The 18,516-nt window shown below is 37.2% G+C and overlaps 1 protein-coding gene across 1 annotated transcript in view; it reads left to right on the top strand.

Annotated features, from left to right (window-relative positions):
• Window positions 1-671: 671 nt before the first annotated feature.
• LOC134528432 (disintegrin and metalloproteinase domain-containing protein 10) overlaps window positions 672-18,516 on the top strand; it is an 89,471-nt gene continuing 71,626 nt past the window's right edge. Inside the window, exon 1 of the mRNA XM_063362040.1 lies at window positions 672-996. Within this exon, the coding sequence (XP_063218110.1) occupies window positions 909-996 (88 nt within the window). The 5' untranslated portion in view covers window positions 672-908. The remainder of the gene's footprint in view (window positions 997-18,516) is intronic.

The raw sequence follows: 18,516 nt of genomic DNA, 5'->3' as shown, positions 1-18,516 counted from the left end.
TAGGTATTTAACTTTGTTAACCTCTTCAATTGGCAAAATTGCTCATCGCCATTTTAAAGAATCGTAGAAAAGGAAAGTTTTCGCTAGGCAAAATTTTGTTTGGCCGATCGCTTCCAACTTATTTTAGATCCCATATTTTATGCAAAATATTTGACGCAAACTGGATCCACCCAACTTGTCAACAAACATGGCTGCGCTATTGAAGTTTTCTTTGACGAAATAACCTTCTAATTTTATTTGACACAACATATTGGAACGTGTTGGAAGCGAAAATTTGACAGTGTGACAGGTACTTAAGCGAAAGTTTAAGAGCGTGACAGTACCTATACCAGGAATTACATTAATGACAGTATGATGCGTGATCCAGGTCATCATAAGGAATAGTTAATAGCTTTCAAAATATTTAAAGTCAGTAGAATGTTTAACTTAAAGTTATAAATACTTTTAAATCGAATGAATATATCTCCTGTTGAAAGTGAATGATATTTTGGACATATGTCTTTTACTCTTTTAGAAAAAGCGATGTTACTCCTACCATAATTTTCTCTACCATTATACAGCGTATGTCTATCGATATATTACCATCGATTAAACCTCAGTTCGCCCATCGATCGTTGGTGCGTCGTGTGGGTTCTGTTTCGTGACTGTAGATGGCAGCATCTGGTAGTCACTGGAGCTGGAGTTATTTTCTTATTCCCGTTAGCTACTGACACAAGAGATGAGGCGGCTTGCGCGTTGAAAATCGGATGTCGTCACGTCAGTAGAGGTGCTAGAGCGATCCGCATAGGAAGTGAGGATGGCGTTTTCACTGGTAAATGTTGACACGGGAAGCTAATGCAAATGATAATACCGAGTGTGGATCTGTCAGGGGATGATGGTGTGAGATCGCGCGTTTTTATTGCCCCGCGATGCTTATACGGACGATATGTGTGGTGCTTGTGACCCAACACCTGGCTGGGAATGTGACTCCTATCCCGCTGTCTCCACTGCCACCAGGTAAGTGGATTATCCTGTATAGCGAATTCAGTCTCCACGTTTACAAACAATATTATTTCAACTTAAATTTATAATGTATATATTACAAATACTGTGTACCCTGTACCGTAAATTCTAAGTATTAATGTTTAGTACAAGTGATTTCTCCTATTTGTGTAGGTGTTCTGCTGTAATAGACGTGGCGTAATATCTCTGTAGGACGCAAACGTTATTTTTATTGTTAAGATTGAGTGTAGTAACTATATAATTTTATATTCATTTTTAATTAAAAACTACCCTTATGTATTTATAATAGTTTCTCAATTGGGTATGGAAAAGATTTGTTTTCCTTCCAGGTAGGTATCGTATTTTCATAATATTAAATTAGTATACAATTTTATTTAGGTGTTTTTCAGGGTCATTGATCAATTTGAGATTTCATCGAGGGTTTTTCTTAAATTCTGAAGTGCTATGTTGTCGCAAACACGAATTGGAAATTAAATATTTCGTTTCTAGGGAGAAGTGTGAATATTTACGTGTTCTTACCTGACATGCAGAATGGCTGCGCACTCAGATGACCAACCTGCGGTAATTGCGTTCATCGAGATGTGGACAGCACTTTTTTATCATATTGAAATGTTCCGATACTTATCTAGTTACACTTAAGGTATTTTCTGATACTGCAGACAATCAGTTTGCATTTGCCGAATAATTAAATACTTACATTTTATATTGTGCACTAATGAAGCGGTTTGTGGGATGTGCCGTACATCCGTAATTTAGCCGCCGAACGACTTAGGCCCCTCTACAATAGGGATGTTCCAAATCGTGTACCTTCGAATGGTCCACGTAAACCTCTGACGTCATGGTTTTTTTTAATAGCTATTCGGAGAAGGCAGTCCCACACAGCTGAAGTGTTTGTGGGCCCTATTAACCAAATTGGGAATGATTTTAATGGAGTTTGTTAATCCACGCCAGGTGGAAGGTAGTACGGTAAAATAATCGTCGGTAGCTGTTCCCCTCCCTCCATTAGGAATGCGCGTGCGTCCGAGCGCTGATAATCAGACACCAGGGGCTGCCAATGACGTCCCTGTTGGGGTTGCCTGTTGGGGTATAGCAAGACTTGGTTGGTTGCAGTGAACAAATTACTCGAAAGGAAACCTTTAGCCCGACTGCAGCAATGCAGCAAAGTCAGCGCATCGTGTGACATTTGAGTGTGCTGGGAGGTTCAGAGGGTAGAGCTCTTGCGATGATGTTCATCGTCAGACCGTACGTAGAGGCTCGGTGGCCTGTGGGGCGACTGGTGCGTCTGAAGTGAAGTAGATGAGTCCTGGACGTAACCGACGTTAAGACACACGTAAATGTAACACGAAAGGATGTGTGTGGGCATCCTGTTCGATCTGTCTGCTCCGAGTGTGCGAGGCCAGTAGTTGTGGGTTGGTGTATTTGGCATCGGGTCTGGCATTGGGAAGCCTTCTTTTCACAGACGAAAGAGCCAAAACCCGAATTTCATGCTTTTTTCCGTATCTTTTATGTAGCTATCCTAACCAAATCAACCGTCCACAATGTTTTAAAGTATTTATAATGTAGCTAACCTAACCTAATTGACCATTAGTATCCTTTTATCAACACCGCCATATTTATTTACAATGAACAAAAAAAAACCGAAGATGCACGATCTGACGTTTGTCTCTCTCGTCTGTGAAAAGAAGGATTCCCAAGCATTCGTTGCGTGTCAGCTGGGGTCCTCTGGCAATTGGGGGTGGGGCGAAAGCCGTTAATTTAGACACTTAAAGGGATATTATTAATTGCAATGACACTGAAACACTCGGGTGGCGACGAGAAGTGAGGGGCAGTGCTGCGTTGTGTGGGCACGCACTGTGGCTGTCGTCCTCACAGGTTATTATAGAAGAATTATAATTTTTATTTATTTAGATTCTTAAGTATGTTTACTCAGGTCGGGAAAGTCTAGTGCAGACGCGTCTCTCCATGTTCCCTCGGGGCATTGTTGCCCCCACTGCTCCCTCGCGGCTGACGACGGAAGTCGGGTGAGGTCGTGCAGTGTTGCGGACGGTCGGAAAACTGTTTCGATTGGAAATCGCCGCAGCACAATTTTCTTTTCGCCAAATTTTGTAGGATATTAGTCCGGTTAAAATAAACTTGAAATTCTGGCGAAGCAGGGATGTTGCCTTGTAGATGAGAAAATTTCCGCAGCTGGGGCTGCGGTTTTATGGTTTGTACAGACTAAAATAATAGCCGAGAGCAGTTTCTCGGGTGTTTCGTTAGGTTTGCAGGTTGTTATTTCGTAGTGCGCCATGTTGTTGTGTGTGTGTGCAAGGCGCTTGTTTCGTGAGTGCACCTAGTGTAATTAAGAGGCCGTGTCAGTAAATGTTTATTTCCAATATTCTGCTCTAGAAGTTCTCTCTTTTAACAGTGAGATTTAGTGGCTTTTTCAACCGAAGGAACTGTAGCCGCAGCGCGTGATAAAGCTACTATACCCTTATCACAGGATTAGTGGGAAGGTTGACAGCTCGAGTTTACTCGACGAAAAATGTATCTGGTTCCTCGACAATCTGAGAGGATGACAATCTGACCGGCGGCTCACTAGGAAATTGCAGATGCAGGGATTCAGAATCAAGAAACCTCACTTTAACAAATGTAGTATGAGTCGTATCTAAAACTAAAACTAAAAATTTTAATACTTTAAACGTATCGGAATACAATTAATCTTCAAACATGTGGTAATTATTCTTTATCTGGATGTAATAGTCCGTGAAAAATAATGTTAGTTGACATTAAAAAGTCAACGAAATTCATCATGTAACGTTTTAAAAGGATAATAACATAAATGCATATGCTTAGATATTGCATATGCATCACACACAATCTAAATACAATCTCACTTAAGTCAGACTACCTAATTTTTTACAATGCACCATCATACAGTTTAACAGAGGTAGGTGAACCTCTTATCGACGTTGTTTCAAAGAATTTAAATTTACAAATATTACTATTTATCTTAATACGATATGTAGCCTACCTTTATGAATACGAACATACAAAAAAAATATTGAATTTATCACATTACACAAGACTAAAACACTAACAAAACTTAATTTTATACATTGCTGTAGCATATTAGAAGACGAAATAACTCACAAGACTAACATTAAGAGGGCTGCATTACAAATTTACTTTACAGAGAAGAAAATATCCTTTCAGGATATTTCATTACCTCATTGATTACATAATACTGCCGTTGATGTGATCGTAGATATAAAGTATTTAAAAAATATATTCCATTATGTTTATGTAAATATTTTGAAAACGTTATTGCTTAAAGATGCTCATTATTTAAATAATAACGAATCTTTTACTTTTATGTACTGAACAAACAAAATACTTATAAGTTAATAAGAATAAGCTTAGTTGAGTAACATCTTCAATTTGTATTGAATTCAATGTACATATCGAAAATCATGTACAATGAATGCAACAGATTGAATTCAATAAATATTTGATCTTGTGAAACGGCCATAATATTGATGTAGATTAGGGACCGGAAAAATTCGCGGTTTCGACGGCCTTCAGGATAGACTGCACATTCCCCTGTACACTCGGGCAAATAACGGCAGTTCATTTGCTGCTGACTTGTTAGTCGTCTCAGCTTGTTTGTCTGTGATTCGATCCTTCTTTGGTTGGTGTTTTATAATTGGTTGAGATTCGTCCAGATGAACAGTAAGCCAATAGCAAAATCATCTAAAAGGTATATGTATTTGACTTCTAGCCTATCGCCGAATGAATCCGCGAATTTTTCCGGTCTCTATTAATTATAGATGCTCACATGCATCGTGAGAGTCCGTATAAAGCCTATTACAATTCTATAAGTATACATTAAAATGCTTTTAAAATATACATGTGTAATATAATTAAAACTTGTTTAAGTAAGATCATCACAAAAAAAAATGAAAATCCTTCAACAGTAAGTGATGTTTTATAAGATTTTAACAAAACACATCTTACAATAAGAGAATACTAATCATACCACATAATTCAACACAAAATATACATTCCAGTAGGCGCTACGTAAAAACAACTTCTATTTTTATGCTGATTACTCTGCATTGTTTTATATATATATATATATCATTATTTCTAACTTTTAATATTCTCTACACATTAACTGAAATTACTTATTTACAGAGTCTTAGCTAATGTTGGTCTGTACCACATACAGTTCGTACGATATCTCTACGCAAAACACATACAGTTCATTATTAGTAATATCAATTATATTTCATGAACATAATGAAATTAGTATAGGCCCTAGGTTGTTCACTGTTAATTGAGTACTTCTGAAGTATTTTCATTGTGAGTTAACATACATACCAAATGCCATTCTTCCAGTAAAGTTACAAAGAAGACAACAAGATAATATAAATATGTATGTAGTACCATATTTTAAACTCCTATTAAATGAATAATAACTCAATCTCTATTCTGGACTATTAAGTAATAATTTTTATTACTGTTATTTATAACTTAAATAAAATGACAACTAACAAATTAGTAAAAAATAGAATTACGTGCGATATAGTGTGACATTTGTACTTGGACGGCAAACGAATATAATAAAATGTCTATGACAATGTTAACTTTACTCATTATTATGGAAAGAAACAAAATGGGCAGATAAGCATATTCTACGCTGACATTTAAAAATGCTCAATTCAAAATGAACATTCCCTAGCAAGAAAATTTATTTTATATCACCACAAAAAATCAAACTGCGGCGTCATTTTCCCGATGACAAACAAAAAATTTGTATGGTCGCGAATAATACATTCGTATAGCGTCACATCAGCGGAATATTCCCTTGGCATAAATGTGTGAAGTCTGTGGCACTTATGGAGAAGTAAACCTTCGCTCGAACACAAAAACAAATGAACGAACAGCTTTTTTTTTTTTTTGATAAGATGTGCAATCGGAGACCCCTGGGGTGGTTGAAGAGTGTCAGGTCCGTCGCCAGACCAGATAGTAAAAGCTCAGGGGCTGAGGATAGAAAAGGCATATCTCCAAATTATTAAGTATAAATGTTGTCATGTAATTGTTAAAGACTTGATTACACCCAGGTTTATAAACCCATCATGATCATGAAGACACTGATCGGAAGGTAATGTGCAATACATTTCAATGGCGTTTTCAGTTTTTGCTAAATAATTATAAATATAAGCAAAATTTCAATGTATCTGGACAAATCAAAATATTGATAATATTATTTTCATCACAGAAATAATATATGATATGATAACTAAATTTGAAAAAAGCGGTTATGTTAAATGTATTGTATACTTTCAGTAGGCAAAATTTCCGGCCCCTACCTCTTATAGACTTTGAGAAAAACTGCCTTTTAAAATAACATTGATATAGATAGGAGCGCAAATTTGTGACACGGCCTCTTAAGGGGGTGCGGACACCAGTAGGTAATTCGGCCTCTTGTGCTGCGTCGTACTGCCCGAGTGCACGAATGAATGGGTTTTCGTGCAGCGATATTTGTTTGTAAAAGTGTGTGACTAGCTTGATGGTTGCCGGGTAGCTCTGTTCTGCGCTATTTGTAGTCTGCCCCATGCTGGGGCTGCGTAAGTCATAATTGGCTTAACACAGACAGGTTTTGTACAGTAGGGTACAATTTTGCTGGGATAGAGCACTGTTAGTTTCAAGCAGCGGATACAGTTGTGCCATCCGTGTGTACGTAGATGCTATTTTAGTGTTTATGTGTTTTTTATCCATGCCACTTTAGACATGATCGGCATTCAGCTTCATAATAAAAATAATTTAAAATACTTAACAAGTGAATAATTATTCAAATTAAAGTAACAATGAAAAACAGCATTTGATAATGTAGCTACAAGCACATTACCATATAGAAAGTAAGGGTATGCAAATTGCGGCATGCCTTTGATGACAAGTATTTTATCCTCGCGCACGCGCAGAACAATGCAGCCATCACACAGTCCGCTCGCGACGAAGTTTGAGCTAACATTCGATGTTGTCGCCTCGTGTCTGATCGCAACATTATTTGAGGCGTCGGGTCGCGTCTGATTCTGTGTGCATTGCTTTTACGTAAATACACGAAATTCAACTTCTATCAGACGAAATGTCGCGTCGTGCGTCTCTCATTCCGTTTGCGCCCGGCTTTACTGTGGTTGGCTGAGTGTCTTACTGTGATTCGAAACAAAAAAAAAAATCTGGTTTCAATCTGTTATTAAAATAAAAACCCGTTAACTCCTCCATAGAAGTTAAGGTATTTTGGCTGCTCAAATTTAAACTGTTCCTGCACCCGCATTAATTAATCATGACTAAAAAACTGTATTAAACAATGAATTTAATCCGCCCGTAATTCCTGAAGAAACAAGTATCCAATGTCTGAACTAAACCGTCACTGTGGAAGATTCACGTCTGTCACAGTGAATCGTGGAAACAGCCTCCACTTAATCCGGACACGACAGTGGTAGCCGATGCTTCGTATCCTGTGGCATTTTCCGCAATGTTTTCTCGGGGACCGCCTTGTTCACTCGGAGCAGCAGGGGTCTGGTCTGGTCCTGAGCTCGCCTGCTTGTGAGGGCCATGTTACGCCATGATTTTGAAGGGGAAAAAAAGTCTTCCGTCAACTTGTTGAAGATTCGTCCTTAAACATGGCTGTATACTATTACGTTGAAGAGATTGAGGCCGGTGTAGGCACCAGCCCAAGGGCCCGCCTCGTCAGGGGCATGTGTGTTACTGAGGCGGGATGATAAGCGCGACGCTCGCTGGTGCTTCTAGCGCGGTGACTCCTCTGGACTGGCGCGCAGTCTTCACGTCGTCACAGGACAACTGTGAGATTTGAGCGGTGACCTTAACATTATATTGCTGAGAAATGAAGATAAAGGTGTAATGCAAGTCCCTTAAGTTCTTTCAAGAATCTGTACCGGTTGTTTTACGCCTAAAAATTACCCCGAAAATGCGCTTTAGCCATGTTAACTCTTCTAAAAATACAGTTAAAAAACTAAATCCAAAATCAAAAGTACTTTTCGGCCCTCCGTGAACTCTTAAATGCTTTTCGTAAGCAGACCCCACTCGGATATCATGAATAGTTTTGAAATCGCGTTGTTCTTTTTGAAGCTCTGCGCACCATGTGTGTGCCCGGGTAGGCGGAGCCCTTAACCTCTTGTGAATGCAGGTGATTTTAGTGGAGAAAATAACGTGATTCACAGCTGAACAATAGCTTATCTTTTGGGAGTTATTGCAACCAGATAGGTCGTCCGTAAACCATGTATGGCTAGAATATTAGGTAACGCTCATGCTTCAGTAACTCTAGTTGCTTCAATTCCTCGACAGCAACAACTCGGTGTGTTCGCAGCGGGGGTTTCTTTGCTTCCCTCTGGCATGTTCCGTATGAATAGTCTGTCTCCTGGCCTGATCTGTAGTAATCAACTTTCACATTGTCGAAACCATTGTTGGCTTGGTTGGGAGCATTCCCACGCCGAATTCTGTTAGATATGCCTGTTTCGTTTTAAGCAAGCCAATGTGTAATCCAGTGTTGCTACAGCACATGGTTGAGCTTCCTACTTCACGTTTGCTAATGCGACGAAGTCGTCTGCTCCCAATAACAACGGATTATAAATCTACAAAGCAACAATTCCAACAACTCGGCCTCGGCCTGTGTGCCTGCGAAATGCAACTGCCCTACGGCGATCACCAGAGACCGGGACTGCAGACTAGGCGTGATGATTGTGTTCCTTTCAACCAGTCAACTGTTCATAGACTACTGTCATCGAAATATATCATTTAAGCCTTTAATGACCTGAGTGTGATTCGATCGCCTAGTTGTTGGTTCAGCAACTCGGTCTCATCGAAGGCTTTCAAGGCAGGTTCCCACACACATTATTTGAGGACTTCTCCTGTATTTTTACCTCTATATATCTCTTTCATTTTATGTTTTGTTTTGTGTCCAATTGTCTCAACAGATGTTTACCAAAGGTTATCTAATAGCGGTAAGAAGTCACGCAAGTCTCTAGGATTTATGGGATCACTCACGCGACCTTTCACAGATCGAAAATAACGTTTAGTAAGTGTCTAGTGAGAAGACTTGTGACAGGAACAAATGCAAGAGAGATATCGGAACATATTCGCGGGGAAATGAATCAAGAATAATGCCAAGAACGCGGAACAACCACAGGCTCATGTGGCCCCGTGCCTAACCGGGGAGCGTATTTACAAACCCTAGGTTGACTCGCGTGCTGGTCCATGAAGCGCTCTGGGATTGGCCGAGGCACTTTCTTTGGGGGGGGGGGGGTGTTTGTGTGTTTACGGCTAGGGTCACGTGGAAAGGGGGTCGCGCTCTGGTGAATTTTTATGATGGTAAATGTTTTGATTTTGTAGGGGGAAGGGGAAGAAAGGTGCCATCATGACGTGGCTAAGGAGCACAAAGCCAGAGTCTGCTTGAAAAAAAAAAAATACATGCAAGTTAACAAATAAGTGAGGGCGTGTACTGCTGCAGATTCTAAAGTAGACTTCAAAAAAAATTATTTCAGAAGATTCCGAGTGCTATTTCCAACGCCGAGGAAACTAAATGTGACGGAAATTTGGAGTGAGAAAAGCAATTGTTAGGTGAAGAGATTCTCAGACGTTACTAAACCAGATTGTATTTAAAAATAAATTCAAAACGCACTTTTTTCAGAATTGGTGGTTTATTTTTATATATTATTGATTCAAACAAACAATTAGTTTTTAATCTGTCTTTTGAAATGGAAACATGAATCTGCATGAAAAACACAATATTCACAACTTAAACACACGCGTTAGAATTGATGTAATAAAAAAAACTAACTTTTATATTGCGTGCAAATAATAATTATAAATAAAATAATAAAAGGATGGTTAGTAAAATATAAATTCAATCAAAAAAACTTTAAATAAATACTCAGTAGTCAACATTAACATAAATTAGTGTAAATTTTAATTTATAGTGAAAATCCAAAGATATGACGAATACATATATTATTTTATTATTTTTTTAAAATTTTTTATTAATTAAATATTTTTTATTAAAATTTTTTATTAAATAATAATGTATTAATTTATAATGAAAATAAATTATACAAACGCGTAAATAACCTCACAAACACTCCCACAGGAGACTACTACACCTTCCACAGACACTCCCTGACAACGACAATGGAAGCTTACAAGCAGATGACATCTTTGTACATACGGGAACATAATCTCACTTATATAAATACCATTTAAAAAAATTATAAGCACTATTTGTATCATTAATATTCACAATAAATAAATGTGTTTAATTATATGGACCAGTATTCATCATCAATCACTAAAGTATAATATTTAAAAAATTATATATAACAATATAATTAATTATTTGTAAGTACTTTTATTTCATGCTGTCGATATTTGATGTGCAACATCTTAGCTCTCGGCATACGACATTTAATGGGTGTAATTTCGTGAAATGAACGGAAAAGTGATCTGTGGCGGACGACAAAGGAAAATGTATAAAATGAACTGTTTAATTTTAATAAAATTCACTGTCGAAAATCATGTTCATAGCCGGGGTTTAGTATTTTTTCATGTCTTTATCGCTTTTATCGGGGCGATTTCATTATATAGTTTAAAATTTAGCTCTGAAAATGGAATAAGCTTCTTTACTAGGGCTCCCCATGCGGAGGCCATTAGGGGGTTTCTCCAGGGTCGCGGAGTTTTGAAAAAATGCCACCATACTTATTTTTTATTCAAGACAGTGAACTGGATTTATTGTAACAAAAAATTATTAATTATTTTATTCAGTAGAATAATTGAGTTAAGTTTAATCAGTAAATATGGTGAATGTTTATCCTAATTCACTAATTGATAAAATTTCTAATTGAAACTTATATAGATTTACTGCCATAAGATTATAAACACATTTTCTATTACTAATATTCACAATAAATACACAATAAAAACGAAAAAAAAAAACCTTGAAAAATAGGCTACTGTTCTTCTAAAAAAATAATACTTAATAGTTTCCGCACATGTTTGACTATATGGTTTCTATGTAATAAGAATTATTATTAAAGGATGGTTGTAGAATAAAGGATATTAGAGGATAGTTTTTACCTATGCGAAACGTAATTCATTTAATATTACTTTAATTAATGAACTGAGCTAAGTATTTAATAATATTATAGCAATATGATAAATAAAAATTAATCTGCAGTGTAAACAAAATTTTCCACCACCGAGTTATGAACCATGTTCCTATAGCTTGTGACGATTGTTAGGTTTTTTAAAAACAACTCTTTACTATGACTATTTTAGTTTACCAAATATATTTCATTTGGCACACGAATACCTTTAGTTCCTTGTTCAAACACGTGGATACGCCATCTTCCTATGAAAATTCCCTTGCACGTTACTTTGCGTGCGCTTGGTACAAATACACTCTCATTTTTCCATAACGCGCCTAAAGAAATATAACTTCAAAAAAATTTAACAACCAAACAGCAGTTTTTTTTTAATTTTAAATTTTATTTTTATTTTAATAAAATATTTTTATAAGCTTTTGTTCTAAATATGTGAGTTATTTCTATGAAGTAGACAGCTCAACCTGAATTAAAATGATGGCATTTTACGTTACAAGCATAATTAAAAGTATTAATTTATACACTTTTCTTTTACAATGTCGTATATTTTATACAGGATGTTGTATGGGTTTATAGTAATGTCAAAAAATCCAAGAATCCAAAAATAATCGTGGCAATTGTTGCTCTTTGAGATGACTTAACAATGTTGCATTGTTCTGAGGGTATGCCTACTGGTTATGCACTGAGTGGACCGAGGGAACTCTCCTGGAGCGAGCCCCAGCAGTCGGGCCGTCGGTTAAATCATTTGAAAAAATGTAAATTATTGTGCGACAAATACTAAAGTCAGTTAAAGGCTAAACTACTACATAAATGCTGCGGCATGTCTATGTTAAGCATTTGAAAGTTATTGTCGAGGTTTGAACCCCGCACTTAATCAGATACCTACTCATTTCTGTTACTGTGAAGTTGCAGAGATGACTAACATTATGTTATGTAAATAGGTACATGCATATATACAAACACATATATGTATATTGTTATATTCTCGTCGCCTAGCGGGATTGCTTCTACCCGACCCCCTTCCCTCTTGTTGCGTGTTCCCCCCACCCCTCGGTCATCTTCCTCCCCTCTCCATCCAAGGCGCGGCCAATAAGAGAGCAGTTCAGGCACGCGTCGGCGAGTCATGTAGGGGCCCAGAGTGGTCGAGGCCTGACCACGGGGGGAGAAACTCTGATTACCGAGACTAAAACCTAGTTTTTGAAAGTAGTTTCAGACCCGTCCGCTAGATAGCAGCTTTCATAATATTATTTCTGTAGCTACATTTATGGTGAGAAGTAATGCATAAGCTGTTATCATGCAAACAAACCAGTGAACATTTATTCACTCTAGTTTGGTAGTCATATTTGTAGTGTGGCATAACAGAATTTTTTTGTATATCCTATTCATTTATATGTAACATGATATTTTTTATTACAAAAAGATATTAAGTGTTTTCCGCAAAACAACAATGGAAAACTGCAGTGTTTGGTGTGCATGCAAATAGTGTCAGTGCCGAAGAAATGTAATGTGAAAAGACATTACGATGCGTAAAGAAAAATATAAGAAATACGAAGGACAGTCTCGAATTGTGTTGAATCAAGATCTCAAAAAGAAACTCAAACAACAGACAGTTATGCTTGATAAAATAGCGAAGACACAATCCTTAGCTTTGCATGCATCATATGCAGTTTCCCTTGAGCTTGCTAAGGTAAAAAACCTTTCTCTGGTGGTAATATTGTTAAGAGGTGTGGTGTAGAGATGGCGAAGGCATTTAAGGATGCCAATATGGCAGAAAAATTTTAATCAGTGCCCCTTTCACACCAAACTGTGCAAAGGAGGATTACAGAAATGGGGGAACGGGTAGCATTAACTTTGTCTGATATAATACAAAGTAACACTCATTTTTGTTCGTGTTACTGGAGAAGATTTTTCTACAAAAGAAGAACTGTTGGATCTTTGTTCTCTTCACGGAACAGCAACAAGGAGTGACATTTATGAAGCAGTAAAAAAGTCAGTTGATAAAATCGGTGGTTTCGGCAAATGTTCAGTGATTGTGACAGACTACCAGCAATGGTAGGAAAAAGGAATGGCTTGGTAGGACTTCTAAGAGAAAGTGGTGTGAATTGTCCCTTTTTTTCATTGCATCATTCACCCGGAAGGTGGAAAATCGGTGAAACAAAATGAAGTTATGAAAACAGTGCTAAAGGTGATTAACATGATACGCCTTGAGCGTATTTTTTTTTTTTTTTTTTTTTATTAAGAAATTACTGAATTTCTTCATCATTTTGTTTCATCGGACACTAAAGAACTGGAAAATGATCTCTGAAACTCAGATTTTATTCGGCAACTGGCGTTATCGACAGATATTACTGGTTATCTGAATGAAATCAACTTGAAACTTGAAGGCAAGGATCATTTGGTGTCAGATTAGTAAGCCACATAAATGGATTTCGCAATAGTTGAATAATTTTTTTTTCAACAGCTTTGGAGAAAAATGACTTGACACACTTTTCATGTTGCAGGAAACTAACAGGGAAAATTGAAAATGATGAAGCACTGGATTTTTCTGAGTTCTGTGTAAATATTCAGAACATCATGGCCGAGTTTAAAACAAGATTTCAAGACTTCGAAAAAATTAAGAGCAGTATTGTGCTTTTTAACAATCCACTTGGAGTAGCAGTACAAGAACAACCAGCAGACTTACAACTTGAGCTGTGTGACCTGCAAGCTGATGCATTTCTTCAAACGAAAACAGAAAAGGGAGCTGATGCATTCTTCAAACTTATTCCCCACTTGTGTGATTTTGGACGTAATATGACATCAATGTTTGGGAGCACATACTTGTGCGAAAGTGTTTTCTCAGCCATGAAGTACATCAATAATAGCTACAGGAGTTCTCTCACAGATTCTTCTCTGCTGCATCTTTTGCGGCTAGCTACGACAGATATAGGTGTGGACATTCCTACTCTGGTAAATGATTCTGTTCGACTTTACTGGTCACATTGAATATATTTTTGTTTCCTACTTTAGCTGTGTTGGTGTACCTGCGATTTTACTAGTAGATAAGAATTTTTTTCGGAGAACATATTATTTTTAAATTTTTGTATATATTTAAAAAAAAATGTTATTATTGCCGCATTTATTTTATTTAATACACAACCAGAGAGTAAAACCTTAATTATCATCGTTGTCATTTATATAAATTGTCATCAGCCAAAAATTAAACAACGTGTATTATATGTGCGGCCCTTCAACCCAAAATCTGTCTCACATATACGGCCCTGGGCTTACTTGTGATTGGGCAGCCCTGGTGTAGAGAAGAGTGATAGTCTGGGCAGAAGAGTCTAACACGAGGTTGGATTGGGTACTTGGGACTCTTGGTCCGCTATAACAGTTTTATCCGGGTCTGGATTCTTGTGTGTATTCATTCACTCGTGAACGATTTCGCGGGAATCCCCGGATGTGTCGATGACTGAGCGCGGAGGCCGGAGTGTTGCTTCACCGGTGGCTGAGCACTCTCTGCTGTACCGCCCGATCTGGCCAGAGTCAGGGTATGTGAGGCGTCAAGGGCGCACGCCGTTCCGACAGGAAGCGGTAACTTCCACGATGCCTTCACGGGCGTGGTTCCGGGTCGTGTGGCGTTCTCTCCTTTCCCCTCGTTGAAATAAAAAAAAGCTTGTATGCGAGCGTGCGTTTGTAAAGTTTCTTTATGTAAAAAGAGGAGTGATATGTCTCCACTTGGGAAAAACGGGAAAACATCGGTTAAATGATTTTTAAAATATATATATTCACTTGGTAAGTGGGGCAGCAGGATACACCACGCCATGTGTTAGTGGTGCACTCGAGGCCCTGTGAGGCGTCGCCTCGTGGCTGTGTCTGTGTCTGTGGCTGTGGCAGTGGCTGTGGCTGTGGCTGGCTGCAGCCCGCTGACCCACTTGCCGGCGGCGCTCTCCCCCCCCCCCCTCCCCCTGACCGTCACGGTGCCGCATCCAGCACATTGTCTCGCGCTCTCACTGCCTGGCCTCTCAGCGCTCCAAGTGTCATTGCTAGAGACCGGAAAAATTCGCGGATTCATTCGGCGATAGGCTAGAATCCAAATACATATACCTTTTAGATGATTTTGCTATTGGCCTACTGTTCATCTGTACGAATCTTAACCAATTATAAACCCTCAACCAAAGAAGGATCGAATCACAGACAAACTAGCTGAGACGACTCACAAGTCAGCAGCCAATGAACTGGCGTTATTTGCCCAAGTGTACAGGGGAATGTGCAGTCTATCCTGAAGGCTATTGAAACCGCTAATTTTTCCGGTCCCTAGTAATTTTTCATTGTAACGAGTTTTAAAATCTGTCCAGCAATACTGTTTGTTGAATTTTCCAAGACCATAAATTAGTTTCCTTTTGACAGTATTATGATAACAGTTGTTTATATTCCTAAATTCTAAACACCAGTTATTATTTCACAGATGAAACTATTTCTTGCATGGGGTACTATTAATAACAAGACATTTCGTTAATATTATGCACTATAGTCCAACAGAGCCAAAATTTTGATTATTAAATGGTATAACAATTTTTATTGAAAAAAAAATTTGAAATCAAGATGGTGTCTTTCAACTACATTTTCTTTTAAAGATAGAATTGAATTTTATCAGACCATGCTTTTGATGAAATAAAAAAAAAGTATTCAGAAAATTCTCGTTCCAAATTTTTCTTTTAAAAAATAATGGTATTTTTATATTTATCAATTTTTTTTATTACATTATAAAGTTGTGTCTACAACTTTTGTGTTCTTTGGATACGTCTGGCAACAGAGTACACCGAAATAAGGACAGCGCTAGTAGCAGAGCGTAAACACCACGCAATCTGGATGAGACGCTATACCTCCGGCCAGCCTCGCTGTCGTGTGGCGGGACAGGGCTATCTCAGGCTAGCGAGTCAGTGAATTCGCATTCTTTGACTTAATAACCACACTGTAAAAAAAATCGTAAAATTACATACGGACAGGTTTAGTAATTTCACATTTTGGTAGTGTAATTTTTAAAAACTTGTATATTTGGTGTGATTGTTCACAGATGTTTCTAGGAAACAAAATTTTGCTAAATGCTTCAGTAAAAATACACGACTGTAGCTTACGTGTTTTATTTCAACAACTAAGGTGTTAAATTACACATTTGATTGCATATGTGAAATTATACATTCAAGTGTTAAATTAATCCATAATTTTAGGTAGATTTCGAAGAAATACTACCTATTTTTGTCCGTACACTGTAGTTGAATATGCACATTTAATTCTTTGCAGAAGTGTACAATATTTGTAACGACTATGAAACTGCTAAAATACAACGTAGTTTACAATTAGTACTGACAAAACCCCATTTAATTTACATTGATTTTCGAAAGTGTTACCGTGTACGATGATCAGATGTTAGGAAACTTACACTGTTAGTCATCAGGGTGTGGGTTGGATACTCCGCTAGTTCACTCAGATTTCGAGAAGTGTATACTTTATTTAGCAAGTTAAGGTAATTACATAAAATGTAATTAAAAGATAATCAAAAGAACTCGGCTACAAATATATATTTTTGGAAAGTAACAAAAATAAACATTTCCACTGTTAGTGTAAATCTACTCAGTGACGCAGTGATATTAACTGACTGTCGAGGTAAATGTACACATGAATATACACGTAAATTCGTATGCCACAGAGTAACAATACACCGATAGCTATTACATATTTGCCAAACCATAGCAGTTGTACTTCTATACTTTAGAAAGAATTTTATATAGGTACATGTGTAAATAATAATTAAATAAAAAAATTTAAAACTGTTTTTAAAAAATACTAAAAAGATTACAATAATTTCTCCTAGTCCCGTACAGATTTATATCCCCATACAGATGCCTAACCCGTACAGATTGTCCTGAAAATTTGTGATGGTTGATTTTTAACACCCATGTATTAACTTGTAAGTTTTAAATAAAATAAAAAAAATTGGCCCGCATGAGATCGATAATAGTAAGGAGTAGTTGTCGTTGGTAAAACACAAACATTTGAGTGTAATATAATATTAGTGAACTATTCATGCACCAATTATCTATTGCAGTTAATATCATGCAGTACAATAAAATTTTTAGTGAACTATTCGCGCATCAATTGTCTGTTGCATGTGCCCTACGTTTTTCCTTTTAAAAATTACCAGTTAATTCATAGGGGTTTATAAACAACAATCACAAATATTCAGGACAATCTATATGGGGCTAGGAATCTGTATTGGGTAATAGATCTTTACGGGGCTAGGAGAAATTATTTTATACTTTTTAGTTAGTTTTAAAAAACATTGTTTGGTAAATATTATTTTTTATTTTATTATAATTCCAGTTTTTAGTATTGTGTGTGAAATTTTACATTTAATTTAATTTTTAGTACAGATTAAGTACGCATATATGATTTTATTCGTAACCACATACAGATAGTAATGAAAATTTGTGATTGTGAATTTTAAATACCTATAAAAATATGTGGAAGATTTAAAACTAAATATGAGGGGCGCTTGCAGTAGATAAAAGTAAGGGGACAAGCTGTAACGTACTCACCAAAGGACTGTACATGTCAAATTCAATGCAACGCCATCTATTGATAAAGTTCTAATCTAAACCTTTATCAGCGCCATTAGTTCGCTAGTCGCCGTGAGTTTTGCTCAGCGGGCGGGCCTCGCCAAGGAGAATAATAGAAAGTTGCCTGAACTTACTGTATGGCCGCGTGGCGGACATTTCTCGTAGCCCAGTATGCGTGATATAGGCACCGCCTAGGAGTGCTGCGTTATGTATCCCGCAACACTGTGCTGTTCTGCTTGTAACCTAGTGCCTCGAATTCGGGGGTTTTGAAAACGAACCCGTAGGAGTTTTGAAACGATATAGAAAAATTTGAAAGCGCAGTGGTTAATGATTGGAAATGAATGGCGTAGAATCCAATAACACGCGCGATATTTCGAAGATTCTTTCACCGGGAATCTATGATTCGTGACAAAGGTCGGATTGACGTCACTTGTCGACGCAGACAATGCAATGGCATCTGTCCATCATTCATCCACGAGTCAACATGACTTTTATTTTTAAAATTTTGAAGTTAAGCTGTATGCAATTTTTTTAAAATGTTTAATTACTCTCTTCATTTGTTTATGCAGAAAATGTTTAAAATATTATTATTAAGAATTTAGGAAAACCACAGTGGTGCAGTGATTTCACGAATAGTTATGAGGGTAAGAAGAATTTCATTTGTGGAAGGGGAGGGGGTAATAGAACCAGCTTGCTTGCTTTCAAATTATTTCCTTTTATTGGTTGAAATGATATTTTTTTTGGGGGGATTTTGGGGG

Source organism: Bacillus rossius, chromosome 1, assembly GCF_032445375.1.
Source record: "Bacillus rossius redtenbacheri isolate Brsri chromosome 1, Brsri_v3, whole genome shotgun sequence".
Classification (NCBI taxonomy): Eukaryota; Metazoa; Arthropoda; class Insecta; order Phasmatodea; family Bacillidae; genus Bacillus; species Bacillus rossius.
Note: the sequence above shows the minus strand (reverse complement) of the source record. Positions and strands in the feature narration are given on the sequence as shown.